General features: G+C 37.2%; 2 protein-coding genes across 3 annotated transcripts; both read right to left on the bottom strand.

Moving 5' to 3' along the window:
* Positions 1 to 47: 47 nt before the first annotated feature.
* Positions 48 to 8,845, bottom strand: LOC107290764 (glioma pathogenesis-related protein 1). Its single transcript, XM_015819678.1, has 5 exons — positions 8,559 to 8,845; positions 3,710 to 3,955; positions 2,518 to 2,627; positions 462 to 544; positions 48 to 249 (listed from the first exon to the last, which is right to left on the bottom strand). The coding sequence occupies exons 1-5, from the start codon at positions 8,739 to 8,741 to the stop codon at positions 113 to 115; spliced, it is 759 nt and encodes a 252-aa protein (XP_015675164.1). The 5' UTR covers positions 8,742 to 8,845; the 3' UTR covers positions 48 to 112.
* Positions 8,846 to 12,729: 3,884 nt separating this feature from the next.
* On the bottom strand, positions 12,730 to 25,518 carry LOC107290762 (glioma pathogenesis-related protein 1). 2 transcript variants are annotated; one of them, XM_015819675.1, is made up of 6 exons: positions 25,313 to 25,518; positions 21,778 to 22,023; positions 18,333 to 18,439; positions 13,639 to 13,727; positions 13,293 to 13,325; positions 12,730 to 13,208 (listed from the first exon to the last, which is right to left on the bottom strand). In XM_015819675.1, the coding sequence occupies exons 1-6, from the start codon at positions 25,493 to 25,495 to the stop codon at positions 13,054 to 13,056; spliced, it is 813 nt and encodes a 270-aa protein (XP_015675161.1). In that variant the 5' UTR covers positions 25,496 to 25,518; the 3' UTR covers positions 12,730 to 13,053. The 2 variants fall into 2 exon arrangements, with proteins under 2 accessions (XP_015675161.1, XP_015675160.1); XM_015819674.1 differs by having other exon boundaries at positions 12,730 to 13,325.
* Between the last annotated feature and the right edge of the window lie 1,199 nt (positions 25,519 to 26,717).

Below are 26,717 nucleotides of genomic sequence, written 5' to 3'. Positions count from 1 at the left end.
TTTTAATTCCTAAAAAATATTTTGAAAATGTATCTAAAAATCATGGATGTCTTACTATTTTTATCAATTCATTGTTTAATACCTTACAAAAGTGCTTATTTTTTGTTCCAGTTTATTTATACATATACATTCTGGGATAATGTTGCTTCAGAAAAAAGACAGTTACAAAAGTTATTAAAAATGAAGATGTTCTCAGGACTAGAACGATGATGCAGTAGTTATCACAATATGGCGCCACCCATACTTCACCTACAAATAAATTTCAAAAGTTATTTATAGTTGCATCTAGATTAATGACAGATCAATATAAACAGAAGAAACTTATGTAAATTTGAGATTGCCTAGATAATTAAAGATTGGTATTTTATTCATGGAAGTTCTGTTTTGAAAGTTTTTTTATTTTTTAAAAAAGACCCTAACTTGTGACAGATGAAGAAATGCATGCTAGTCCTTTTACTTACCACAAAGTCTGTGTAAGCAAGGTTCTCCGTGACATTCACTGCATGGTACTCCTGATTTATATGGCCATGTTGGATAATTCCCACTGTGCAAAACAACAATTTTGTCAGCTCACTTGATACAAAGACAGGAGAAAAAGTTCAACCACTCTTCTTTCAGGTCAGTGCTTTAACTGAATTATAATCTGGAATAATTTCTGGTAAGTACTGGTCATTAAAACCACAGAATAGTGTTACTAGAAACTGTAACACAGCCAAATATAACAGAAGTTTTCTTAAGTTTAAATCAATGAGACGGACCCTTAAAACTGAAACATTTATTTGCTAGTATTCTTTACTATTTCCAAATTATTTCAGTTTGATTTAGAAAGTACTTTGAATTTGATTGTTTGGACTATCAAATTTATATTAAAGGCAAAAAATGGTTAATAAATATTCAGTAATACTGTTTAAAGTGCAATGAATTCCTTTCTTCTTTGTCAGCTTTTTCCTTTATTCCCACCTTACATAAAAGGGAGATTGAATACCAACTTTGCTTTAAATCTTTCAAATCACTAAAAAAAGGAATAGTATTTAAGTACAGTATTCTCCAGTTTTTGTGTGCTCAACACCAATAAATGAACAAATGTTTAAAAAAATCACATCAGTGAAATCTGTAATTACCAAAATACTATCCATTGAATGACTCATTGAGAAATCAACACACTCAGCTGAACTATGACCTGAACCTCAAGATAACACATGAACAAAGATTAATAGTTAAAAAAATGCTTTCTTGGAATGTTTTAGTTTATTTTTGCTATGCTTGTTCAAATTTTATTGCTGATAATAATGGCATTTGAAGTTTGTGTTTATGCAAGTTAAATGATTCATTGATGTTGGACTCTTTGTAGCAGTTCCTACCCATTTTGAATTTGTCTCAGCTTTATATTCTCCATGATGGCTTTTATAAGAGATTATTTTAAGATGTTGGTTTTAGACTACTATATGTTTTGTCCAACACTTTTTTCTTTTTTGTTTCTACATAAAGTTACAAAGGAGTTTATACATTATAACTTGTGCTAGTGATCTCCTCTCCAAAGAGGGAAGTAAGCTACTTCCTTTCTTAGCCACATACTTAAAATTACTAGGAACAGAAGATGACATAGCATTTATTTTATTTCCACTTTTTTTCACTAGCAAGTAAGATCACAGGCTGTGTGGGATCTATCTCTCTCATATGATGAGATTAAAAGGTTGAATACCAGGTAAAGGTCTTCTCTAAAAAAGTATGTCATGGCACTGTAACTATAATAATAAGACACTAAGGCAGAATCAAGATGAGTAAAATCAGAAGACTTTAGGAGAAGAGGGTTAGGACCTGCTTTTTCTCTGTTTCAACTATATTTCTACCTTGCTTTTAAAAAGATTCCCAGAGTGTCTTAGTTTCTCACTTGTAATAATAACAAAAAAAAAATCAGAGCCTTAGCAGTAACAATTAAATCCACCAAAATAAAATGATGAAACTCAGCTGAGAACTTGTTTAATTATTTGAAAAGCTTATAATCAAGAAGATCTTCATAGTCAAGGATTATGGGCACGGAGAGAGAGAGAGAGAGAGTCCTTGGATTCATCAGTAGAATTAGTTGCTGCTTGCAATGCTTTTGTCCCTGGCATTAACAAATCTTACAGGAATAGCCTACTGTCAGACCTTCCTTTAGTACAGTGTTTCTGAACTTTGGCAACTTTAAGATGTATTATTTAGGATTTTAAATCTTGCCTCAGCACTTTAAAGGGATCCAGAATGTTAACAGGATTTCCTTATAATTCAACCCATTCCATGTAATTACAGTTAGACTAATATGGTATGGATAGGTCTGGTACATGACCAACCAAAGCTAAATTTGCATTCTGGAGATAAAACTCAGCATTTGTTTTTACTGTGGGTTTTAATTTTGATCTATAATCAAAGAAGTAAATGGGCCTGAATACACATAGGTACCGTTTCTCAATTCCTAAAGGAGTTAGAGATGTTCCTTCCTAAGATAATTTTTGACAAATTGCAATTGAAAAATCTTACCTGGGTCCATAGTCACAAATGAAGTGTGCAGCATTAGGTCCATCAAAGTCTTGTACTATAGGACAAAAGTGAACAGCACAGCCAACTTTGTAGGTTTCTGCCCAAACCATCTGAAAATAAATTGGTATATTCTGTGGTAATTTAGTGTATACTAGTGTAATTTAGTGTATACTATTAGCCCGCAGTTGTGCTAAAAATAGGACACCTGCTATGTAGCATTTTCTTTAACGATAATGATGACATATGTTAATGTTCAAAATAACAAAAGAATTAATTTACAGGCATACTAAATCAATCACTGACAGGTAATATACCGAAGTAAACTTAACTTATATGAAGTACCCGTGCTGCTTTGCCTAACCAAACTCACTCTGCTGTTTTTTTCAGATGAGATGCATAGACTTAGATTGTGAAATTATTTTGAAAACACCACTCTTATTTTTTCACATCTACTGTAAATACTAATAAAACCTTTCAGAATAAAGTGTCAGCTTTTTCACATATAGATTGGGATGGGGATAGGGAAATGAATTTTTGTGTGATGAATCTGTAGATTTATATGGCCTAAGCGTCTTTCCTTAAACATGGAAAGTTGTTCCCATAGTTAGAGATCTGAATAAATGAGATTCAACTTTTGTTTGTTCCCAATGATCATGTGTAAACCTATTTATATAATAAAAACACCTGATAAAAACTTGTCTGTGACTTTATCATTCCATCAAGGATCATTAGAAGTGGATGATTTCTGATTTATTGGCTAGACCCAAAATATCAAAGAAGGAACATTTTCTTTGACTGGGCAAAACAATGCATGTTTCTTTTTCCTTCAGGTTATTAAATAAAATGGATGCAAGAATAGCTAGTGAGTTGCTATTAAGTTTGAGATGGGGTTCAATGGCAATCCACAGAAAATGCCAACAGGGATAACCAAGGCACAAAGCCATTGGACCATGGAAAATGGTGATTATTTTTAAAAAGATGGGATTGGTGGGGTGGGATTTTTGGAGGCTCAACACATGCCTTTACAGATTGGTCACTTTTTTTGGCATAGGCAATTTTTAAAGTACAAGTGCAGGCTTGCCAAGTGGAATCAAGCAATTTGGAAGTTGTAACTACATTAGTCCAGGTTTTTAAAGTAACTGCCAACTGCTATTTTTAGAAGTCACAATGCAAGATATAATTAATGACTTACCTGAGTATAATGCCCACATACACGTTTACAACTCTGAGTAGCATAATTGTAATGTTGGACTTCATTGTACCAAGTAGTGAGGGCTAAAGTCACATTAAAATACCAAATGGTTCCAGTCCAAATATTTTCTCCAATTACTGTGAAGTTTGGGTGGGCCTTCCTCGGTGATTGGAGATCAGGATTATGATTAAATTCGCACATCTTTGCCCAGCCAAGAGCAGTCTTTGCAAGATCATGGTCCCAGCTCTACAAAAGCATAATATATATTATGATCACTTTATTTGATATTCCTGGGTTATTTTTCAAAATAATGCAATTGTCTTTTACAAAGTAATTACCCACCCTGCCACATAGATTTGTATATAATTTTTATCCTTCACTACTAACTCACTTCTGCAGATTGGGGAATATATAATCCAGAATGCTCAATGCCTCCTGCCCTGGCTTTGTACTCTGTAGTTTTTACAAAAACAAGCTAGCTGCCTGCTTGTTCCTGACTCATCAGTATGGATATGACTGTAACTATATAAATAGCAAAAATGTGAAAATTTTACATTATTATGCATTGCATTGTACCATATGTTGTGGAATAAACTACAACTACATTAAGCCAAAATCAAATAAATCATTATGTAATCCATGAATCCAAACTGGCATACTATCTTTGAAGTAAAGTCAGGAAAGGCATAAACATTATTTTATACACTATCCTTTAAAAAGTAACAGCCTGTTAGGGGAAAGGGGATCCTGTGGGACTATGGCACCTTGTTCATTTTGCAACACACTGGTTGTGATTTTCTTCTCAGCTGCTATTTAAAATTTGCCTCAATAGCTGGTCACATTAAATGGGATACACATTTAATCCATTTCCACTGGTTCTCAGTCTTTTGGCTAAGATTAAGCTTGTGTAGTCCCTGTTCTCATAAAATGCTTAGCTGGATCAAGAAATCCCTTATGGCAGTGGTTCTCAACCTTTTTAATGCTGCGACCCCAACCGGTCGTAAGTCGAGGACTAAATCGGTTGTAAGTCGAGGACTAAAGCGGTCGTAAGTCGAGGACTGAACCAGTCATAAGTCGAGGACTACCCAACCGGTTGTAAGTCAAGGACTTTCTCTGCCTGGGAGCGCCGCACATGCGTGGTTCCGCCCCCTGCGCCGGCCGAGGCATAGCTGGCAAGCGGCAGAGACGGAGCAGGCCGACCACCAGCTGGCCCAGCCCAAGGGAGCTAAGGCACCCGCCGGAAAAGGGGGAAAAATATGGCGGACAAAAAAAATGGCGGACAAAAAAATGGCGGACAGCCTTGCTTGGCGACCCCCATGAAATGGTCGATTGACCCCAAATGGGGTCCCGACCCACAGGTTGAGAACCACTGCCTTATGGCTTAAATTTAGCCCACAGGATATTCAGACTTGCATAGGATTAAACTGACTCTAGCTGGTCACCTGGTAGAACTAGAACTAAAGCTAAGGCAGTTGTCCCCTTTTGCCTACGTAGACCACCAAGAAAGGGCTAGGAGAAACAGCCCATATATTCATTACAGAACTCTATGCCACGGCCCAGAATGGAACATACACCCCAAACACTGGGTGGCTTGTGATATTGCCAACATGTTCCTGAAGCCAAGGTTCATGGGATGCTAGTAGCATTTCTTGGAGAAAGTGGGTGAAACTTGGTATTCCCTAAATACAGGTAGTCCTCAACTTACGACAATTGAGCCCAAAATTTATGTTGTTAAGTGAGAAATTTGTTAAGTACGTTTTGCCCCATTTTACGACTTTTCTTGCCACATTTGTTAAGTGAATCACTGCAGTTGGTTTTTTTTTGTAATATATTTTATTGATTTTTTAAAAACATAAATCACTTAATAATTGGTGAACAGTTTGTTGTCTGGGTTACATTTGTAAAACAATCATTAACGATTGATTTCTATAATCCATAATCCACATAATGGTTTTAGTTGATTTCCTCTTTTCCCAAAATATCCTCTTTTGCAAACATTGAGTTAATATAATGCTTATTGTTTTGATAGATAACAATTAAATATATAATTTTCCCCAATATTCCTAAAAATAATAATCATATCAATATAATATTTGTCTTCTATCCAATCATTCTGGTTGCCTTATCATAGATCCTGTTACAGTCCTTATTTTAGTTTGTTTCTCCCACCAAATCTAGGTATTTTTACTGGTTAAGATTTTCTCAAAAAATTAATTACATTTAAAAAATTTAACTCTATTTTCCCATATGAACCATCTCACACTTTTACATTTCTTAAGGAATAGATAAAACAATGAAAAAAAAGGAGAGCAAGAGTAAAGAAACATAAAAAATAACATACTACTTAAAATATATATCCCTCCTAAACTAATATATATTTATTTCCTAAATTTCTTATTTTTAACCATAATTTAAAATGTTACATTCCATTTAATACATCTAGTCCTTTTACTTATTCAAAACATTTTTATCCATTATAATTTTCTTAAATTCAATCACATTTAAATATCTAAAACATTTCCTTTATCTAAGTCATTTCAACTTTTTTATATTACTCATATCAAGAAAGAGAACAAAAAAGGGGGAAAAGGATACTATATTATTTAGGGAATTCATCCCTCTTAGAATGACATATATATTCCAAAACGTTTCTATTTCTTTAACCATATTCTCCGATGCTCCTGACATCTCTACAGTCCATTTTATCCAATCTGTTTTCTTATCCTCAGATTTATTTGTAGTCTTAAGGGATAAGTTGTTTTTTCCAATTCTTGTGAATTTTTTCCCACTAGGATTAAATCATGTTTTCTTGCTTTGTTAAGTTCCATCTTTTAAGTCTCTATTCTCAATTCTATATCCATTTATCTGTTTTATCTGCTCCTTCTGTTGTTGTTTTCTGGGAATTTTGTTGTAGAGTTAACTTAGAAATAGATTGATTTATATTTTCAAAGTTATTTTGGATTTATTTGTGGTTTAAAGTCATTGTTGTTTGAATTAGTTGCAGTATACTATATATCTCGTCCTGTGAAGTATTTATGTTTTCTTGATATGTTTTTTCTACATGTCTCTGATCCATGATGGCCAAGAATTTGAGTTTTTCTCAAATTAAATAGATATTTGTAATCCAAATAGTTCAAAAAAGACTTTTCCCCTAAAATTTATAATTCTCTTTGTCTACAGCCCAGATTATTGTCTTTTTTTGTCACAGTTGTTCTTTGCTGTTAAAACTTTGAAGGTCACAAACACAGATTAGCTTTTCCCAGGTTTTGCCAAGTCTTATATTAAAGTCATAGCTGTCATAGTCTTCATCCACCACTAGGTGTCAGCAACTATTTGTTTTTCAATTTCCAAAATAAACAATTATCTTTAAAATGAGAGTCTTAACCATTCAAACAATTTTAGATTGATCCAGATATAAGTTTTAATTTTCAGGTTTTATATTTATTTCATTTCCATATATTTTGATCCTCCATAAAAAGATTAATTCGCCGCTTCCGTTAGTATAAGGGTGGGGCGGAAATCCCCCTCCTTCCCTTTTGGAGGTATTTTGCTTCTTGGGGATCTTTTCCAGGAAATTAAATGTAGAATAGAAAAGAGAAGATCGAATTCCTCACCCAGTTTCAAGCACGCTGTTCACAATTGTGCTGGTTAGTGCTTTTGGACTTTGATTGCTAGTAGCTTGGGCTTACACTACCCTGTTGGGTTAGAAGGTTTTCTCCTGTTGGGTTAGAAGGCTTTCCCCAAGTCGAATGGAATGGCCACCGCTGTTCCAGAATCACTGGAGCACCCTTCTTTCTTTGTCACCTCTGGGGTGACTTAGACCATTTAGGGTCCCCAGGCTGGGGGAAATTAGCCATGGGGGTGCAGAGAATCCACAAGCCTGCGAAACCGGAAGTCCTGAATCACTGCAGTTGTTAAATTAATAATATGGTTATTAAGTGAATCTGGTTTCCCCATTGACATTACTTGTCAGAAGGTCACAAAAAGTGATCACATGACCCTGAAACACTGCAGCTGTTGAGTCAGTTGTCAAGCATCTGAATGTAAATCACATGACTATGAGGATGCTGAGTCATAAGTGTGAAAAATGGCCGTAAGTCACTTTTTTCAGTATCGTTGTAACTTTGAAGTCACTAAGCAAAATGTTGTAAGTCGAGGACTACCTGTAACAATGTTGACCCAATTGGTATGATTGTTTGCTGCACAAATAGTTGGTAACTTTAGTGAAACAATTATCAAAACATGGCTTGGATATAATGCCAGAGTTGTTCCTCCCAGAAAGGTGGGTCTTTTTTACACCAACTTTAAGAAAACCAAGGATCACTACATTTGCCAGAAGTACTAAGGAACAATAACATGATACACTGGTATTCTTTGGGATTTCTATCCCATCTAATTTTTTAATTATATAATTTAATTATTTTTGAAGTTGGCATACCACAAAGCAGGTAGTCTTGGGTGCTAGAGACTTATTTAAGGGGGGGAAATAGTGCTTTGTTTGAAAATGTGCCTAACTGCTCAGAAAAGAGATCAACAAATGTTAGGATGACAAAAAAAGAACCTAAAGGGTTAAAGTGTAAATGGTATTTTGACTAGTTGTGTCTCCCATAGCAACTATTTTGCCAAAAGTAGGAGTCCTCATAGCTTCCATTTGGAGTTGATGTTTGCTATACCGGCTCAAAATTTCCAAAGCTTCAAAAGCAGAATCAGTAGCAAACCTTGTCAGTGAATTAGTTTCAGCATAGCAAAATCCTCTTAAAAGAACTAGAAATATCTAAGTCAATTCTAAATCTACAAGAAGTATGAATTGTACATTTATCATTGCTACACATTATGATGATTCCCTTACCATCCGTTTCATGTTGCTAGCCGGTGGGTCCACACTGGATCGGAATCTATTATGCATTCTGACACATTCTTCCATAAATTGTGCATTTTCAATATCCGGTAAGGTATGTTGGGTATAAAAACAACAGCACACTTGTAGTTTCAGGAACAATAAAACACCAAAGATCAGGCTTTTTTCTGTCATTCTGGACTGCTACACAATGAGCCAAAATATTTTAAACATAAGCCAAGTTGTAAACAAAGTCCCTTAGGCTATTCTGTTTGACAACTTCTACTTGGCTTTTATTTTATCTTCTTTGGTTCCGCTGCTAACGATTAGAGGCACCCGGAAATGAATTGAGCAAATACCTTCAAGGCAAAGCCTAGTGATGAGTCACTTTCACCCACTGAATTGCTCCTTTTCTTACACTCTCTTGTATGTAAATCTTAAGTAATGAAGGAACATAAAGTGTCCTTTGATTTATATTGGCAAGTGGACTAATTTTAAAATATTCACTGCTGTTTTTTATGGTTTGCATTAAGTGTTGAAATCCAAACTTAAAATTAAATGTCAGGAACTTCAATGATTTAAGAAGCCAGATCTTATCAGTAGAAGAAAACAAAACAAAACAAATAAATAACATTACATACATAAATACAATAATTGTCCTGTATTTCTACCAATTGTAATGAATCAATTCTTGCCATACTGGGACCATGGAGTTTTTCTACATTTGCCAAGGTAGGTTTAAAAGTTATATAGTAGCTGGAAAAAATTGCATCAACAGTCAGAAAATAAGTAAACAGAAAAGATAATGAAACACACACAGAGACACACACAAAAGGAGAGTTGTTTGACCAATGAATTAATTGTTGTTTGCTATTTAACCAAATCCTGATGAATTCTAGCCTAGAACCATTCTAATTTAGAATGGTATCTGCTCACGACAAAATATCTACTGGGTTGTAGACATAATTTTTCCTCCAAGTATATAAACAATATATTATCAGAATAAAAAAAATACTGAATTTCTATTTTTCAATTTATCCTGCAAAAAAAATTATTCTTTTTCCTCAGAATTTTTCCACATTTGTTTTTTTCTTGGCTTGCTCAGAATGCCTGTCAAAAAAGCTGCCCAGTGAAGTTAGGTTTACTTCTTTGCTATCCCATGGTTTGGGATAAGTAAGTTTCTATCAGATGTATTACAAAAATTACACAGCACTGTATTTACGTGACAATGTCCATCCCTCACCAATGTTCTTTATTCAGATATAAAGTCCCAGTCAATATCTTGGTTGCTGGTTCAATTATCATATTACTGTTTCCATGTTCACTAATTGCTTCCAGATCAAACTGATACTGAAGAGGCTATTAAATGACCTTGAACAGCATTCATGAATTTCCCCAGTAAGATTTTTTGTTTGAATCAAGAGTTTTAACTGTTGCTGTATTATGTTTATTTCTTTACAATAAATAGAGCAGACAAAGTTATTAAAGTTATTAAGAAAACAGAAATTGATTAGGAGCCATTCAGAGTCTATTCATAAAGCAATTATGCTTCTCATTACCCTACATTATCTACTTATCCTGGGGTCATCTTTTGTAAACTTCTGAGAAGCAGAGTCGATGGGAAGCCAAATTCAGTTAACAACTGTGGCAAGAAAGGTCATAAAATGGGACAAAACTTAACAACTGTCTTGCTTAGCAACAGAAATTTTGGGCTCAATTGTACTCATAGGTTAAGGACTATCTGTAATAGCAAGAAATATAGTAATCAGTTTTAGAATTGACAGTGAGAATATTAAAATAGTTTTGAAGTTTGGTACTAGACAAGTTTCCCAGGAATACTATGAATAGTCAAAAAAAGGGGGGGAAAGTGATCATAAGTCCTCATTTGAGGCATAAATGAGCAGGCTCACATTATATAAAGACCCATCTCCTTTTAGAAATCCATGATGCTGGGATGAATGGAAGAAAAAGAAAAGAAAAGAATGAACAGCAGTTAGGTAAATGGAACGGATTTGAATGGCAATGGGTACACTGTTGATAGACTTAAAAAGCCAGGTTGGGATCAAATCATCCTGGAAAAGGCCCTTCTATTTGGTTGTAAGAATAAATACAAATGTGATGCACACAATCTATCAAATATTCAGTTGGGCAAATATTCATTATGAATCATTATATGGAACTTCCAGCTGCTACCACATCTCCTTCATATGAAGGTACCAACTTCTCAAGTTTGTTACTCTACTGAAAAATAAGAACAAAAATTGCAGTCTGATACCAGAGGTCCTGTCTTCTTACTCCACATGGAAAAATAAATTGGTTACATCTCCTCCACCTATATCTTTTTGCATGTTTTTACTTGATCATATGCCAACCCTCTCAATTCTAGCGAGCTTTGAAAAAGGTCTTTCACCTTTGTCCTTGAAATGTCTTAACCCTAGAAACCATAAAGAAACAAAGAGTTCTTGCAAATGGGAAAATAGACTACCTGCAAATTCCAATATTTTATTTCTCAGCTTATTTCCTGAATATAGCTGAGACCATGAAATACCATCAATTCAAAGTCCCTTTGGAAATACCCGGAAGGATATAAACTGGAAAATTGAAGCTGCAAACATACTAGGCAAACAGCAGCACTACCGCATTCCTTTTGATGTATATTCCCCATAGTGTGCCTGCTTACTCTCTTGTAATTCCTTCTTCTCCAATGAGTGTAAAAATAAGTATTAATTCCTTTATTGGTAATTATCACAGCTAGGGATGAGCATTCCAAAAAGTGATGGAGTAGGGAAAAGAAAAGCTGAAATAAAATCATAAGCACAGTCATGGTCACATTATCTTTTACTTAATGATTGTATCATTTAGTAACTAAGTTGCTGGTCCTAATTGTGGCCGCTAAACAAGGGCTATCTGTACTCCATAACTCATGGCATCTGTTTGTTCTCTGATCAAATGTTAATTTTTCACGCTTTATCCTAGCTTTCTACAGTTTTTGTTTGATGTTTCAGCTCCTTTAAAAAAATAGCCATAGATATTTTTGTTTACTGGTATTAGCCATATAATCAAGATAGAACTGTTTTATTGAAGATGGATAATTTTATTGTAAATGACCCAGAGAATTTTGGCTGTTAGGATGTTATTATTCTTTCCTTTTAATTCATTGTGGTCAGCCAGAATAGAGGCTGTATATATATAGGGAAAACATGGTAAAATCATTATACAAAAAATGCAAGCCTATGTTTTCTATCAAATATTTTGCATTGCATTATAGAAACAGACCATAATTTAGACTGATATTTAACAAACCGAGAAATCAGCCACATTTCATCTTTAGCATTATAGACCTTACATGCCAACTGCACTATTTGCAATAATTTCAGTTAGTATAGACTATATGTAATGAGAGGATAGGGAACCACATTCTAGTTGTGGTATGAATAGGAGCAACAAATGTATGTGCATATGGTATGCAGAGTATAATTCAGAATGCTAATACTGTTTTTATCAAACTTTTCGTCAATATGAGGAACTTTATTAGTACAGTACAGTAATACAGTACTGTATTAGTACAGTAATCTAGAGCCATGGTGGTAAAGTGATTAGCATGTAGTATTACAGACTAGTTCTGCTGACTGCCAGGAGTTCGATCCTCACTGGCTCAAGGTTCACTTAGCCTTCCATCCTTTCAAGGTCAGTAAAATGAGAACCCAGATTGTTAGGAACAATTGCTGACTCTGTAAAATGCTTAGAGAATGCTGTAAAGCAGGGGTCCCCAACCTCCGGTCTGTGAACAAATACCAGTCTGTGGCATGCTAACAACCGGTCCGCACAAACAAGCAAAGCCCCATCCGTGGGATGCAGGCAGCACACAAAACCACACACTCTCCAGTCCACGGAAAAACCTTTCTCCATGGAACCAGTCCCTGGTGCCCAAAAGGTTGGGGACCTCGGCTGTAAAGCATATGAAGCAGTATATAAGGCTAAGTGCTATTGCTATTGTTAAATTACTGCGTCCTGACCATGCGCCTTTGCTAGATCTAAATGCAGTGCTGGAGCAATCATGAGCCATACAATTGTGTCCTATTCAATAATCATATATAAGTGCCTTCTGAGCATGACTGCTGGTGCAATCATACATAGTTGAGTTAAACGGAGTTTAACATATACAGAAGGTATGTGCAATTTATCATATTAATATTTATTAATCACAACTCCCTTATTTTAATGTTTACAAAACATGGAACATATTAAATATATTTTGTTTTATATTAGTATCATCTGAACAAAAAAGGAACTTTATTAGTACAGTTATACAGTACTGTATTAGTACAGTAACCAAAATTAAAAAACATTAAGAATTTGTTTGACAAAATTCCATAAAAACAATGAATTGAACCAAATCTACTTTTAAAAGATAGAACAGGAAAATAATGTAACAATTCATGTAAATATAATCTTATAATTAACAAAAGTAGTCAAAGAAAGTTTTATGCATACAAAATACTGAAGATTATTTAGAAAAATTTAAACCTGGATAACAGATTTGTAAGTAATAAACAACAGCAAATGCCAAAAACATTAACAATGGTCTTAAAACTGCAACAGCAATGCAAGATGGATCACATATAATCCGACTTTCAAATGGTGGATACCATCGTGAATAACCTAGGTTAAAAAAACAAGAGAGGGAATGTAATGATCCTCTTTTAAAAGTAAGTTTAAAACATAAAAGGCAATTGTAATACATACGAATGCTGTTTTCTTTCTCACGTTCAGGATTTCCTGTTTTTAAAAACAAACAAGGTTCAGACAAGTCAGTTAAAGCTTTTAGAATATTTTCTCTTGATAAACAAATTGATTATAATGGAATCAAATTGATTATAATGGAATGTTTACTCCTATTTCTATGATACTCATTTGGGCAATGGAAAGAAACCCCATGTACCTCTTTTTTTTCCCCAAAAGGAGAAAAAAATACCACTGCTCTACCAAAATAAAATCTGAAAAGACTGAAAATCAAAATAATTTTAATGAACTGTAATATGATCATTTTTTTCCCTCCTGGAACTACTATTTTATTCAGATTTGTACTCACTACAGAGGTTGTCTTTACAAGTGTCTCCTTCTGGACAGTTACTGCATGGTTTTCCCTCTTTATAAGGGCGTACTCCACGGTAATTGCCTCTAAAAAACAGTGGATGAATATATTCTTAATCATACCAAATATTTTTAAGTAGACAAAGCTAAACTGAAAATTCAGCTGAAAATGTCAATGACCTTACCTGAAGATACCAAGTCAAAATGCTGTGCAAAATCTTGAACAAGTTTTGGATCTCATGATACTTGTTACAGAATTTCAATTATCTTTTGTGGTAACAATGCTAAAATCTCATAATCCTTGAAAATAATCTGATTTTTTTATTATTAAAAAAATAACAATTAAGTGACTCCATGTTTAACGTTTTTCAGAATAACAGATGCACTTATGCCCAGGTGTCCCCAAAGTGCTTTTTCAAGAGGCAACTGGACTTTACTTTTCTTTAAAGATGTTTTGCTTCTCATCAAGAAGCTTCTTCAGCTCTGACTGCATGATGGGGAATGGATGGGTTTATATTCTTTGCAGACATCTGGTCATTTGCATTCTTTTAGTCATTGAGGCCACTTGGAGGTTTATCTGTGTCCTCAGTGTCACCTGAGTAGTGCAAGTGGGTTTGGAGCCTCCTTAGAACTGCTGAAAGGACTGTGTTGTAGACTTGAGATAGATGTCGTATCCCTCCCCCTCTGTTGAGAGGGCTGTTCACTTTTGACATAGCCTCTTTGATCCCTCCTTCAAACCAGCAGTCCTCTGTCCAAAATGTGGACTTTGCTAACTTCAAAAGAGTGGCCTGTTTTTTAAATGCAGATAGACTGCTGAATCTTGTCCTGATATAAATCCTTCCATTCCCCACCATCCAGTCAGAACTGAAGCAGCTTTTTGGATGAGAAGCGAAACGTCTTCAAAGAAAAATAAGGAAGTCCACTTGCCTCTTGAAAAAACACCTTTGGGACAACCATGACCTGGATGACTGAGCAGCTCCAACACATAACCTAAATTTGAAATTGTGCAAATCCCCTTATTGTATATTAAAAAAATAATCATGCAGAACTTTTCCTATGAGTACACAGTTCTTGCTGGCTCAGTGCAACATATGAATTAGAGAATGGCTCCTGTAATACCACTGCTCCCCGAGTTGCATTGGTTACCAGTCTGCTTCCGGGTGCAATTTAAAGTGTTGGTGATCACCTTTAAAGTCCTTCATGGCATAGGTCCAGGTTGCTTGAGGAATTGTCTCACCCCACTAAGATTGGCCTGTACCACTCATCCGGCAGAGGAGGTATGCTGCGGGTCAGCCCAATTATTCCAGCTGGCAGGGTTCAGGAGGGCCTTCTCTGCTGTTGCTCCTGCCCTCTGGAACATCTCCCCCCCCCCCGTGAGCTGGGCCCCAACCCTCCTATCTTTTCTTAAGGGCCTAGACACGGCTGTGCCAGTCAGCTTGAGGGAAGTGGTTGATTAATAACAGATCCCACCCACCCCCCACTCTGCCCCCACCCTCCCCATGTGTTTTTGATTTTAAGTTTGATTTTAACCTTTTATGTTTTAACTTAGATGTAACTGTAAGCTGCCTAGTTACCCTATGATAAGATGGGTACCCAATAAATTAAATAAAGAATAAATAAATAAATAAATAAGATAGATGGACTGACCGACCTTAAGAGTAGTAATCCTAATAATAGATGCATTCTATTCTGCTATTCTGTTAGCAATGCAAATAAAGTATGTCCAGTTTTGCAAATATTTATATCTCATAATTTTGTGTAATGGAAGAAAATGTAACAATAAATCAGAAGTACAAATTAAAGTGCATATATTTATGTATGTATGTATGTATGTATGTATGTATGTATGTATGTATGTATGCCCGTGTGTGTGTATGAGTTAATAGCTTCACATGAAAATTAATCAGAATGAATTCTAGATGTTTTTATTCTTCACAAAAGTTTTAACATCTTTTAAAAGAATCTATATCGGGATTAAATCTATTTCAATTGTGTTAGTACCACATTGTCACATGGGACAATTTATGTGACAGAGGACTCACCACTGTCTTGTCTTTAAGCAAAAGAAAGCCATGATTGCGAATTATTTCATTTGGATTCTTGTACTAAACAGGAGTCAATCTAACATGTTCTGAAATATACTCCCTCCACCAGAAATATGACAATGTTACAGACTCTGCTCTTTGTAGTTCTCCTTCCATGACCTCCCCTATTCTACAGAAGTGCCATTAGTAATAGAAGTTGAAAGCCAAAAATATCTAGTTTTTCAAATTTTCTATTAAGATACGGCCTACTTGCTCTGCTTCTTTGACTAAGATTGAAAGGCATAATAAATGACCTGAGCACTGAATATAAGAGTTGGGGTAGCATTCACTTTGTTCTTCTACTCTCCAATTTCCATAATCTACCTACCTTTGCAATCTTATAGCTCATCCTTTTCTTCACAACAGGCTCCCTGATGCTTTCCTTTTTTGTGCTGCACAATGTCCAGGGGGAAGGTTGGAAAGTTTAATCTCTTTATTTCATAAACCAAGACCTCATCTATTCTATTGCCAGCTGATTCTTTCCATAGCTTAAAAGAGGGGTCCCCAACCTTTCTGGGTTGGCGGCCCGGGGCGGGGGTGTTGTTGTTGAGGCACCTTTACATGCACTAACGGCCTGCGATTGCGAGCATGACGCAAACGGCCACAAGCGCCTGAGCAACGCTAGCGCCCATGTGATGCCACGATGCTAGCGCGAGTGGGAGGAGTGTCCACTTGCAGCGACGCTAACGTCTGCACGATGCTCATGGTATCACTAACTCTGGCACAATGCTGTGATGTTAGCATGAATGGGAGGTGCACTTGTGGCGATGCTAGCACCTGCGTGATGCTGCAACGCTGGCGTGAGTGGGTGTGTGTGCAAGTATGCACACGTGCATGCACTGGCCAGCCACTCACCCAGCCCAGTGGCCAACAGCCATGGCCCGACAGTGGGCCGTGGCCCACAGCTTGGGGACCCCTGTCTTAAAAACACTTTTCAATGGAGAGATGTAAATTGTGATGGAGATGTAAATATATTTAATTGTACTTGTTCACACCATCAAATGCTTGGTGGGCAAATTGGATAAGATTATTTGCATATCTTTTTCCACCATCAAAACTGCATATTTTCCTCCCCCTTGGAACAATTGAAAATTGCACCAGCTAGGCAAAAATGTGATAGATAGAAAATCTGACAGGATCAAATCTAGTTTTATAATTTATAAAATAGGAACTTTTCTTTTTTTAACAGTACGAAAGGGTTTACAGAATAAAATTGCAAAACAATTCAAGTAAATTTTGGAGTTAAAAAAAATACTAATGACATTTATCTTGCCACCTTTTTTCCAGAACATAAATTTATTTATGAGATGCATGAAGCTGCCTAACAGTATATTCAGAGTAAATAAAGAAAAAGTTTTTTCAACTAATTCACAGAACTAGGAGATTTACTTTTAGTAATTTTTGCATACAAGTAGTCCTTGACTTATAACTAGAATTGGAACCAGAATTTCTCAATGGTTAAATGAGTTATGTGACTGGACCTGATTTTACACCTATTTTTCATTAAGTGAATCACCACATCATTAAGTGAATCCAGCTTTTCCTACTGATTTTGTCAGAAGCTGGTTGGAAAGGTCACAAATCACAATCACATGACACTGCAACCATCATAAATGCAAACTGATTGTCAAGTGACCAAATCGCAGTCACATGACTTGGGGATGATGCAACGTTTGTTAAGTACAATGATGGTTCATAAATAAGTTTTTTCAGCACCTCAGTAACTTTAAACTGCCATTAAACAAATGATCCTAGGGACTACCTGTGCTAGCAATTGGGTTCTTCTATATAAAATACAATATACCATTGACATGTGGCCTCTAACAAAGAGATTACATTTACTTATACATTTATATAAAGTTAATACGTAGCTTTGAAATCTATATACTACTAAAAATCTAATTGTCATGACCGTTAACTGGATGAAACAGTGTATCATAGACTAGAGGAAGGTACCTCAAATGGGCTAATTTACAGAATACATCCAAGATATGGTTGTATTACCTTCCTCCCAAAGGAAGGCTGTTGTGCAGGTGAACTGCTACTGCAGTCACATGACCTTCATTTCCAACATTCTGTGAATTTCCCAGCCAGTCTTGCAATCCTTTGCTCCCTTTACCACCCAGCACCAGCCACCTGTTGAAAATGAAGGAAGTTCCACACAGTGCCCATGCCACACCCAGTGCATTCCTGTCTGTGCTGCCACTTTGTGCCTTGCTTGACCTGCACTGCCCTCCATGTGGCTTCCTTGACACATCTAGCATCTCTTGAGGGATGGGAAAAGGAATGGTGAAAGAGAGGGAGGGAAGGGGGAAGAAAAGAGGCAGGAAATTGCTCCAATCATTTTTGCCCTCCTCCCCATTCTTTCATGGATTGTCTAGTAACTAAATATATTTCTAGTCATGTTCTTGCATGGTTTGAAAATTTTCTATGTAGTTTCCTTGTAACTCACCAGCTGATTTTTTTAATAAAGTTAATAAAAATGTATGTCAAATTATAACATTTAAAGTTGTTACGGACAGCAAACTAATTGAAAATAAATTGTTTAAAATAATATATGTAAATGCATGAACACAATTTCAGATTTCTTTAATATGTGTTAACTTACGCTGGAGCATAATTGCACACTAAAATGTTATTATTTTTTTCCTTTCCATCCATGTAACGGCAGTAAACAACAGCACAGCCAACTTTGTATGAAGCAGCCCAAACTACCTGAAAAAGGAAGAACACCTGTTTTGAATGTCAGTTTCTCTCCAATCTCTTTCTGTTTTGATCTGCATTTGGCCAATATTTATTTTTCACATTTCTAAACCACCCATCTTCCTCAAAGAGGGAGTTAATTACGTTAAAATTTGCCTAAAACAAAATACAGGTAGTCTTCAATTTACAACCACAATTGAGCGCAAAAGTTATGTTTATTAGGTGAGTTTTGCTCCATTTTACAATCTTTCTTGCCACAATTGTTAATCATTGCAATTGTTAAGCTAGTAACATGGTTGTTAAGTGAATATGGCTTCCCCATTGACTTTGCTTGTCAGAAGATTGCAAAAGCTGATCACATGACCCTGGGACACTGCAACTGTCATAAATATGAGTCAGTTGCCATGTACCCGAATTTTGATCATGTAACTTTGGGGATGTTGCAACTGTCATATGTTTGAAAAATGGTCATGTCACTTTTTTCAGTATCATCGTAACTTTGAACAATCACTAAATGAACTGTTTTAAGTCTAGGACTACCTGTACTGTTTTGAGATTGAAACAAAACAGTCCTTCTTTAAGTGTTAACATCAAAATATTTCAGTCAGGCTGTACTACACTTGAATTGCCCCCCCCCCCCGCTCCCGTTTGGCCTGCTGGGTTCCATTCTTAGGCTGGTGGTAAGAGTATATGAGATTTTAATCTGCCACCTAGTTGTGTAAAGTCTGGAATAGTGCCATGAATTTGTTTCTGATGGCCCAACACATACCAGGGGTTGCATGTCAGATCTGTTTTTTTAAATTATGTCTTGAAAAACTTGTAACTGATGTGGTAGCAAAGGACATTAATACCAATCCATTGCCATTGACAGACCACTTTGTTTACTTTGTCTTATTGGTGCCACATTTACTATAGGGAGACAAGATCTATTCAATCAGAATGTTCCAAGCAATTGATGAACGCTATATGGTTCCAAATGCTTGAGGGTTTTCCAAGGATGTATACCAGGCAGCTCAGCTGAGGCCTTGGCTCAGGATTCTTTGTGCTGTTAGTTTAGCCACCCATGTGCTGCATTTGGGCCCCTCCCACATTGTCAAAGCAACCAAGGAGATGATCTGTAACTGGGTCCATGCTATGATGCCTCACTGTTTGTAGGAGAGATAGTACGCAGTATGCCTCCCAAAATCAAAACCAATTTGTTTCCAACCTTCCCTTTTGGTCAGACTGTAGCTGCAGTCCAGAAACTCCAGAACTCTGGAGAAAGTGGATTATCTAGACCCGTTTGAGTTGGGTTTCAGGCCAGGATTTGATAAGAAACCGCCTTGATTGTTTGTAGACCACTGGCAAATCTGCAATGAGAGTGGTACATCCATTCTTCTGCTCCTTGATTTCTCAGAGGCTTTTGATACCATCGACCATGGTATCCTTCTGGACTGGCTTCAGATATTGCAAAGGGGTGGCACTATTTTACAGTTATTCTCTTGTTTTCTTCAGGGACAATTCTGTTGATGCTGTTTGGGGAGAAAGGTCATTTTCTAGGCCAGTGGTGGTGAACCTATGGCACGAGTGCCACAGGCGGCACTCAGGGCCCTCTCTCTGGGCACTCGTGCCATCGCTCCAGCCCCACCTCTCCCTGTGGTCCCCTCCTCACCAGCAGCCCCCCCCATAGGAGAGTCGCCCCTGAGCACAGCCCAGGAGGAGCAGCGCAGCCAAGGACATGGCAGCCGGGCAGCGGGGACAAGACTCCGCCCTCGTGCCCGTCGAATGCAGATGATGCTACAGGACGCGGGCAGAGGGCATGGCTGCCATGGTGCTACTGGGCTGCCTGGACAATTTGTGGAGGCAGTGGGTGACCCTGTGGGTGGGTGGGGCCGGAGTGGGGGCAGAGCAGGTGGGGTGGGGCAGAGCAGGAGTGGAACGGGGGCAGGCGGGGCCATTTTTTGGGCACTCGGTCTCTAAAAGGTTCGCCATCACTGTTCTAGGCCCCTCTTCAATTAGGGTGCCACAAGGTTCAACTTTCTCTCTCTTTCTATTCAACATCAACATGAACCCACTGTGTGATATCCTACATCACTCTGGGGTTTAGTATCATCAATGTGCTGATGATAACTAGAGAGAATAAAGACAATGACTTTGACAAAAATAAGGCTAAATCCGTTAGCCAAAGCCATAAGGAGAGACATGGCTTAAATCCAAAACAATGTAATGTATGCACAAATAGCTAAAACAGACATAGCACAGCCAGACTTCCAAGATTCTGTTATTATAGCCAATCTCAATAAAAGGAGTTGTAGCCTTCCTGTGGAGTTGATTCTCAGTCTGGTTTACTTGACAATAAGCAATTATAATTGCTGACTGAGACTTTTTGATGTTCTGTTCCAGGATATAAAGGCATGTAGAATGCGGAAAACTCTCTGATTGAATCCTACCAAGAAGTGGTTAGGTTTCCAGGACCACCTGGTTCCGAGTTATTTCATCTCTGAACTTGGATGGGGTTCTCCATTCAAGGCTGGGATGAAATCTAAAGATCTTTAGAAAAGTCTTTGTTCAGCTTCATCTAATGCAGCAGTTGTAGCCTTTCCTCAATTGGAAGGCCCTTCAGACAGCCACTCATGTCTTGACTATTGCACCACACTCTATACTATGCTGCCTCAAAAGCAGCAGGTCCACAACTACAACAGTGTGAGCAGTTATGGACATGCCACATGACTACGTAACATCTCTGCTCAATAACTTGCACTGGATGCCAATTTGCTTCAAGGTACTGGTTATCACCTATTAAGTGCTACATGGTATAGGACCTGGTTATTTGAGGGACTGCCTATCTCCTGTGGTGTCTGTCTGGCCAATTAAAACTAATAGTGTTGATGCACTCTGGGGACCTTCAATTAAACAATGTCATCTATCTGATCCCAGCAAGCACCCTTCTCTGTTGCAGCACTTGTGTTATGAAATGAGATACTCACTGAGATTTGGATGATTCCCTCCTTGTTGGTGTTCCAAAAAACCATACAGACTTGACTGTTCTCTTAGATCTTGATTAGGTGGTTGATCCCATCTTTGTTTACCATTTTGCTCATCTTTCTTTTTCTTTTTCTTTGTTAAGGTCTGGTTCTATTGTTTGTTCTCTCTTAATATTGTTTTTAGTTTGGAGTCATTAGGTGGCATAAACAAATATTTACAGGTGAAATTAATTTTTTTCCTTTTTTAATTTCTCAGTTGCCTTTTACCATTATTTGTTTGTAAATAAGCAATCTTACACAATAACTTCACATACTAAGCAGCTGTAATCAGTACTTCATAATTTACTATCACAATGGACTATGTGAACACAAAAGTACACATCTTACCTGGGTATAATGTCCACATACTTTGGTGCACTGATGGGTAGAGAAAGTGTAGTAGTTTACCTCATTGTGAAATGCTGTAATTGGATTAAATACATTAAATGGATTTCGGCTTGCACCTCCCAACCACATATTTTCTCCAGTTGGCTTAAATTTACGATCAGGATGGTACCTTTGATTAGGATTATGTTTCCAAACACATTTATTTGCCCATGCTCTAGCAATTCTAGCTAAAGCTAAATCAAATGTCTGCAAAAGATAAAATTATCAGTTAAGCTTTTAGTCATATTTATCTCCCTCTAATAAGTGCACAAATATCAAACTGAGACCCATCAAAATACTGATAGGTTTCTATGCATGTAGTTCATATAAAGCAAATTATTTTATTAAAATCTGGAATTTTCCAGAAGATATAACATCTAAAACATTTTCAGAGATGATTCTTACTTACTTGTAATGTCTGTATAAAAAGTTGGTTTTGCATTTTTAAAACTATAACTATAATTATAACTATAAAAATAAAATTTATAATTTTAATATATGTGCAAGAAAAACATTATACATAAGCTTTGAATCACATGTGGATACTGATTACATATTGAAGCAGAATAGTCTCCAGTGAAGATTTAATAGGATGGTTGTCCAACAAACTGTTGCAATGTAGATTGATTTTATAACTGATCAGCTATATCTTTTTCCAAGATATTCTTCTCAACTTTCTATTCTTACCCTACCTCTCGGTAAATCAGAATTAACACAAAGTTTACTTAATTATGTGTAGATCTTCTGCACTTTTGCTTCCTCCAAGCTTCACTTTATACATCTAAAGAGATTAATGTAAGTACATTAAAACATGCAAGTGTACATCAAAGCAATATGGTTTCAAAATAAATGATCAATTATCTTGATGGATCATAATCTGAATAAGAACCACCATGAGATGTTCAGGTAAAATATCTTTCTGCTTACCAGATGTGAAAAAAAATTATTGTGAACTATCACCACCTAGTACTGTATATAAATCCAGAGTTACTGTATGTGGCACATGTTGGCAACTCCCATTTTTAAAGGAATAGAGAAAAAAGCTACCAGAACCAGGACAAGATAATCATAATTCCTCTAAGAAATTATTACTATGTTAGAAATTACTTTTTCTTTTTCTTAGATCACACCCTTTCCTTCTGCCACAGGTTGCATATTCCAGACATAGTTTTTAAAAAATGCATTTCAATGTTACCAGCAGATATGTGGATTAGCAGAAAGAACAGTAATAATTATACAAATTAAGGAACAGAGTATTCCACGTGTTTTTAACTTCCTTCCTCTACGGCAGTAGTGGCAAACTTTAATGTGGGTTACATACAACTAACTACTAGCCTTAGTTCTGTTCATTATAGCTAGTTTTGGTATCCATTTGTGCACTGAGAGATTTCTTATTAGAGGTTATCTTTCAACTTTAAAAGGTCCCTGCAATGGGCAGAAATAACTTGTCCTAAAATGAAAAGAAGGGAGCTATAAATAACTATCAGCAAAATAAATGTTGCTGCAACATAATATAGAATACTCCCCCCAGTGCAGAACTTAGAAACTATTTCCTTTCTTATCTTCTGATTTATTAGATGAGTAACCAATCTTTTCAGGCTGAGACTGCTGATGGAGTCCAGCAGCCAGACTCAATGCTCACTTGAAAGTTAACATTCTGAGAGAATTGGGGAATGTTTCAAACTTCCAGCAACTTGTTTGCTTTGATATGTTTTTAATGACTTCACTTTTAAAAGTTAAATGCTTTTACATGCTTCTAATGACTTAACTTTTAACTTCTGGATGTGGCTTAGGGATCACTGGTAGGATTCACAATCAGATGCTTATCGTTACCTAATGGAAACCTTGTGTGCAATGGTTTGCATTTTGTTTTCTTAAATACACGCATTCATTTTCTTGTACGAGGGCAATTTGGAAATAAACCTCTGTTTGGTTATCAATAACAAACACTCGCAGGTATAGAACTTTTATTATTCACATTAGAAAACTACAACATTACATTACTTTTTGACATAATCCCCATTCAAATTGAGGCACTTGTCGTAACATCTTACTAGGTTTGAAATTCCTTAGTAGTCGCTTGGTGCCAAATCTGGGCTATGGGGGGAGGGTGATCAAAAACATTCCAACGGAACTGCTTCAAAAGTTCTTGGGTGCGTCTAGCAGTGTGTGGGCAAGCATTATCGTGAACCAACACACCAGACGTTCTGCCATAGAAAATCCCACCAAATGTGAAGATGCCAAAGGAGTACTGCTAGTGAAGTTCATGGAGCGTGGTTCAACCATCAATTCAGAAGTCTACTGTGAAATGTTATGAAAACTCAGAGGAGCCATCCATAACAAGTGTCCAGGCATGCTGACTTCTGGTGTGGTGTTGGTTCAAGATAATGCTCACCCACACACCGCTAGCTAGACGCATTCAAGAACTTTTGAAGCAGTTCGTTGGAATGTTTTTAATCACCTCCCCCCCATAGCCCAGATTTGGCGCCGATCAACTACTACTGAGGAATTTCAAACCTTGTAAGACATTATGACAAGCACCTCAATTTGAATGGCGATTATGTCAAAAAGTAATGTAACGTATTTTTCCAATGCGTATAATAAAAGTTCTGTATCTGCAAGTGTCTGTCATTGATAACCAAACAGAGGTTTATTTTCGAATTGCCCTCATACTTATTCATTAAATTTATATACTCTTTTACTATATAAATTGCAGAATACAATTGCAGCTTGCAAGTAATTCAACACATATATACACAAAAATACTAATAAAATATATATATAAATTAAACCAAACAATAAAACAGGCATGTCAAACTCGCGACGTCAAGTGACGTATCGGAGCTTTTTTGCCATTGCAGGCAATGGGGTGGGCGCGGCTCCGGTATGATGAAACCAGCCCATGGGCCGGCAGTTTGACACCCCTGCAATAAAAAATATTCTTGTGAAAAGGATGCATCCATCCCCTTGTTTGGGAAAAAGTAATAGGCACTAGGTCAGGGGTAGGCAACCTCGGCTCTTTTATGACTCGTGGACTTCAACTCCCAGAATTCCTGAGCCGAAGTCCACGAGTCGTAAAAGAGCCGAGGTTGCCTACCCCTGCACTAGGTGAAAGTAGGCAGAAAAATCCCTATGGAAAACAGCTCAGGAATCATGGCTTGTTCCCCTAGGACTGCAAAACTAGATGGAGATAAGCTCCTGGGAAAAAACTGTTTTTTTTCTTGAGATATCCGTTCTCCCCCTCGTTAAGCTCTTCCAACTCGACGGTCCCACAAACTTTCGCCACTATCACAGGCACCAATCCAAATGTCTTTCGGCCCCAAAGAGCAGAACCCTCCGCCAGCGAACTTGGGTGTCGTAACTGGGTCCCCGTCTAAGCGGCGGCACGCTAACAGGCAGAGGCTTCTCTTTTCCTCAGAGGCCTGGCTACCTTTTCCCCTGTAATGCCCCCGAGCTTTCTGCCCCCCACTCGACGGCAAGCCTTCGAACCGCTCACCATGTAGAGCATATTGGAGGCAGAGGGCTTGACTTCGCTGCGGAACTTATTGTGGATGTCGATGTATTGTTTGATAAAGGTACGGTTGGTGATGTCGGGCAAAGGCGCAAATTTACTTTTCGCTTCTCCGAGGAAGAGGACAGTCACCATCTCCGCCGCGCCCCACCACCAGAGACTCCTCATGGTCGCGGCTACGACGAACTGGCGAGAAACTGCGCGCGCACTAACGGTCCTCTTGCAGCCGCCGTTGCGGAACTTGGTAGCCCGGCGCCCAAGATCTTCCTGAGGAGTGGCCAGCCTGGCTTGCAAAACCTATGGGAAACGATTGCTTCAGTCTCCAGCGCCCTCCTCCTCCGTTAGGATTGCTAACCCTCTTCTGAATCGCATAAGGCTTACTTGGGAGTAAATTCTACCCTAGTCCGTGAAGTTTACTTCTCAGAAGTCATACCCTGCATTCCTCTGTTCAGTTTTTAATCCTAGGCAGGTTTAGCCAGCAGTCTCCTGGAAACAACCCAGGGGTGTTTTTTTCTGAGATGAATAAATATACATTTTTTTAATTAGTAGAAGTTATGTCTGGAAAATGGACAGCTTATTGCCTTTTTCTAAATATACTATTCTATTTTGGGGAAAAAATTCAGGATTTGTCAGATGAAGATCCACTGAATGTCAACAAATTATCTGCCTCCCATTCTTGTCTTCTCATCTGCTCTGTGTGGGAGGCATTATTTTGGGTCAGGCCTGTAAAATGTGCTGGGTTTACAAAAGTCATAAGATTGGGTACGACTCGCTTAACAACCAATTTGTTCAGCAATGGAAATTCTTGTCCCAATTGTGTTTGTAAGTCAATCATTATCTGTATTACAGTGTTTCTCCACCTTAGCAACCTTAAGATACATAGACTTCAGTTCCCAGAATTCCCTAGCCTAGCATAGCTGGCTGAGGAATTCTGGGAATTGAAGTCCACACTTCTTAACAGTTGCCAAGGTTGAGAAACGCTGGTCTATTTACAACCTTAAAGACATGATTTAAGAGGAAAAGGTTTTTCAAGGGAAGAAGACAGCAATGCAGTTTATTTTATAAGTTTACTAGCTGTACCTGGCCACGCGTTGCTGTGGCTCAGTCTGGTAAAAGCGTGTGTTGCTTTTATGTCCAACAGATGGCACTGTTTTTCAAAAAAGCATGTTTTACCTGTCACAGGTGTGACATCTATATAATATAGGTATATAAAAACACGCATGTATTCGAATGCAACGTTGTGCCAAAATTTCAAAGCAATCGGTGAAGAACTTTCGGAGATTTAAGATTTTGAACAAACGAACATTTACATTTTTATTTATATAGATAGAGAAGGTATTTTCACCAAGGAAAGGACAAAGAATTCCCCCATAATTAGTGTTCCTTGGAG

Source organism: Protobothrops mucrosquamatus, unplaced genomic scaffold (genome assembly GCF_001527695.2).
Source record: "Protobothrops mucrosquamatus isolate PMUCROS unplaced genomic scaffold, P.Mucros_1.0 scaffold966, whole genome shotgun sequence".
NCBI lineage: Eukaryota > Metazoa > Chordata > Lepidosauria > Squamata > Viperidae > Protobothrops > Protobothrops mucrosquamatus.
The sequence above is the reverse complement of the archived record's forward strand: the minus strand, read 5'-3'. Positions and strand labels throughout refer to the sequence as shown.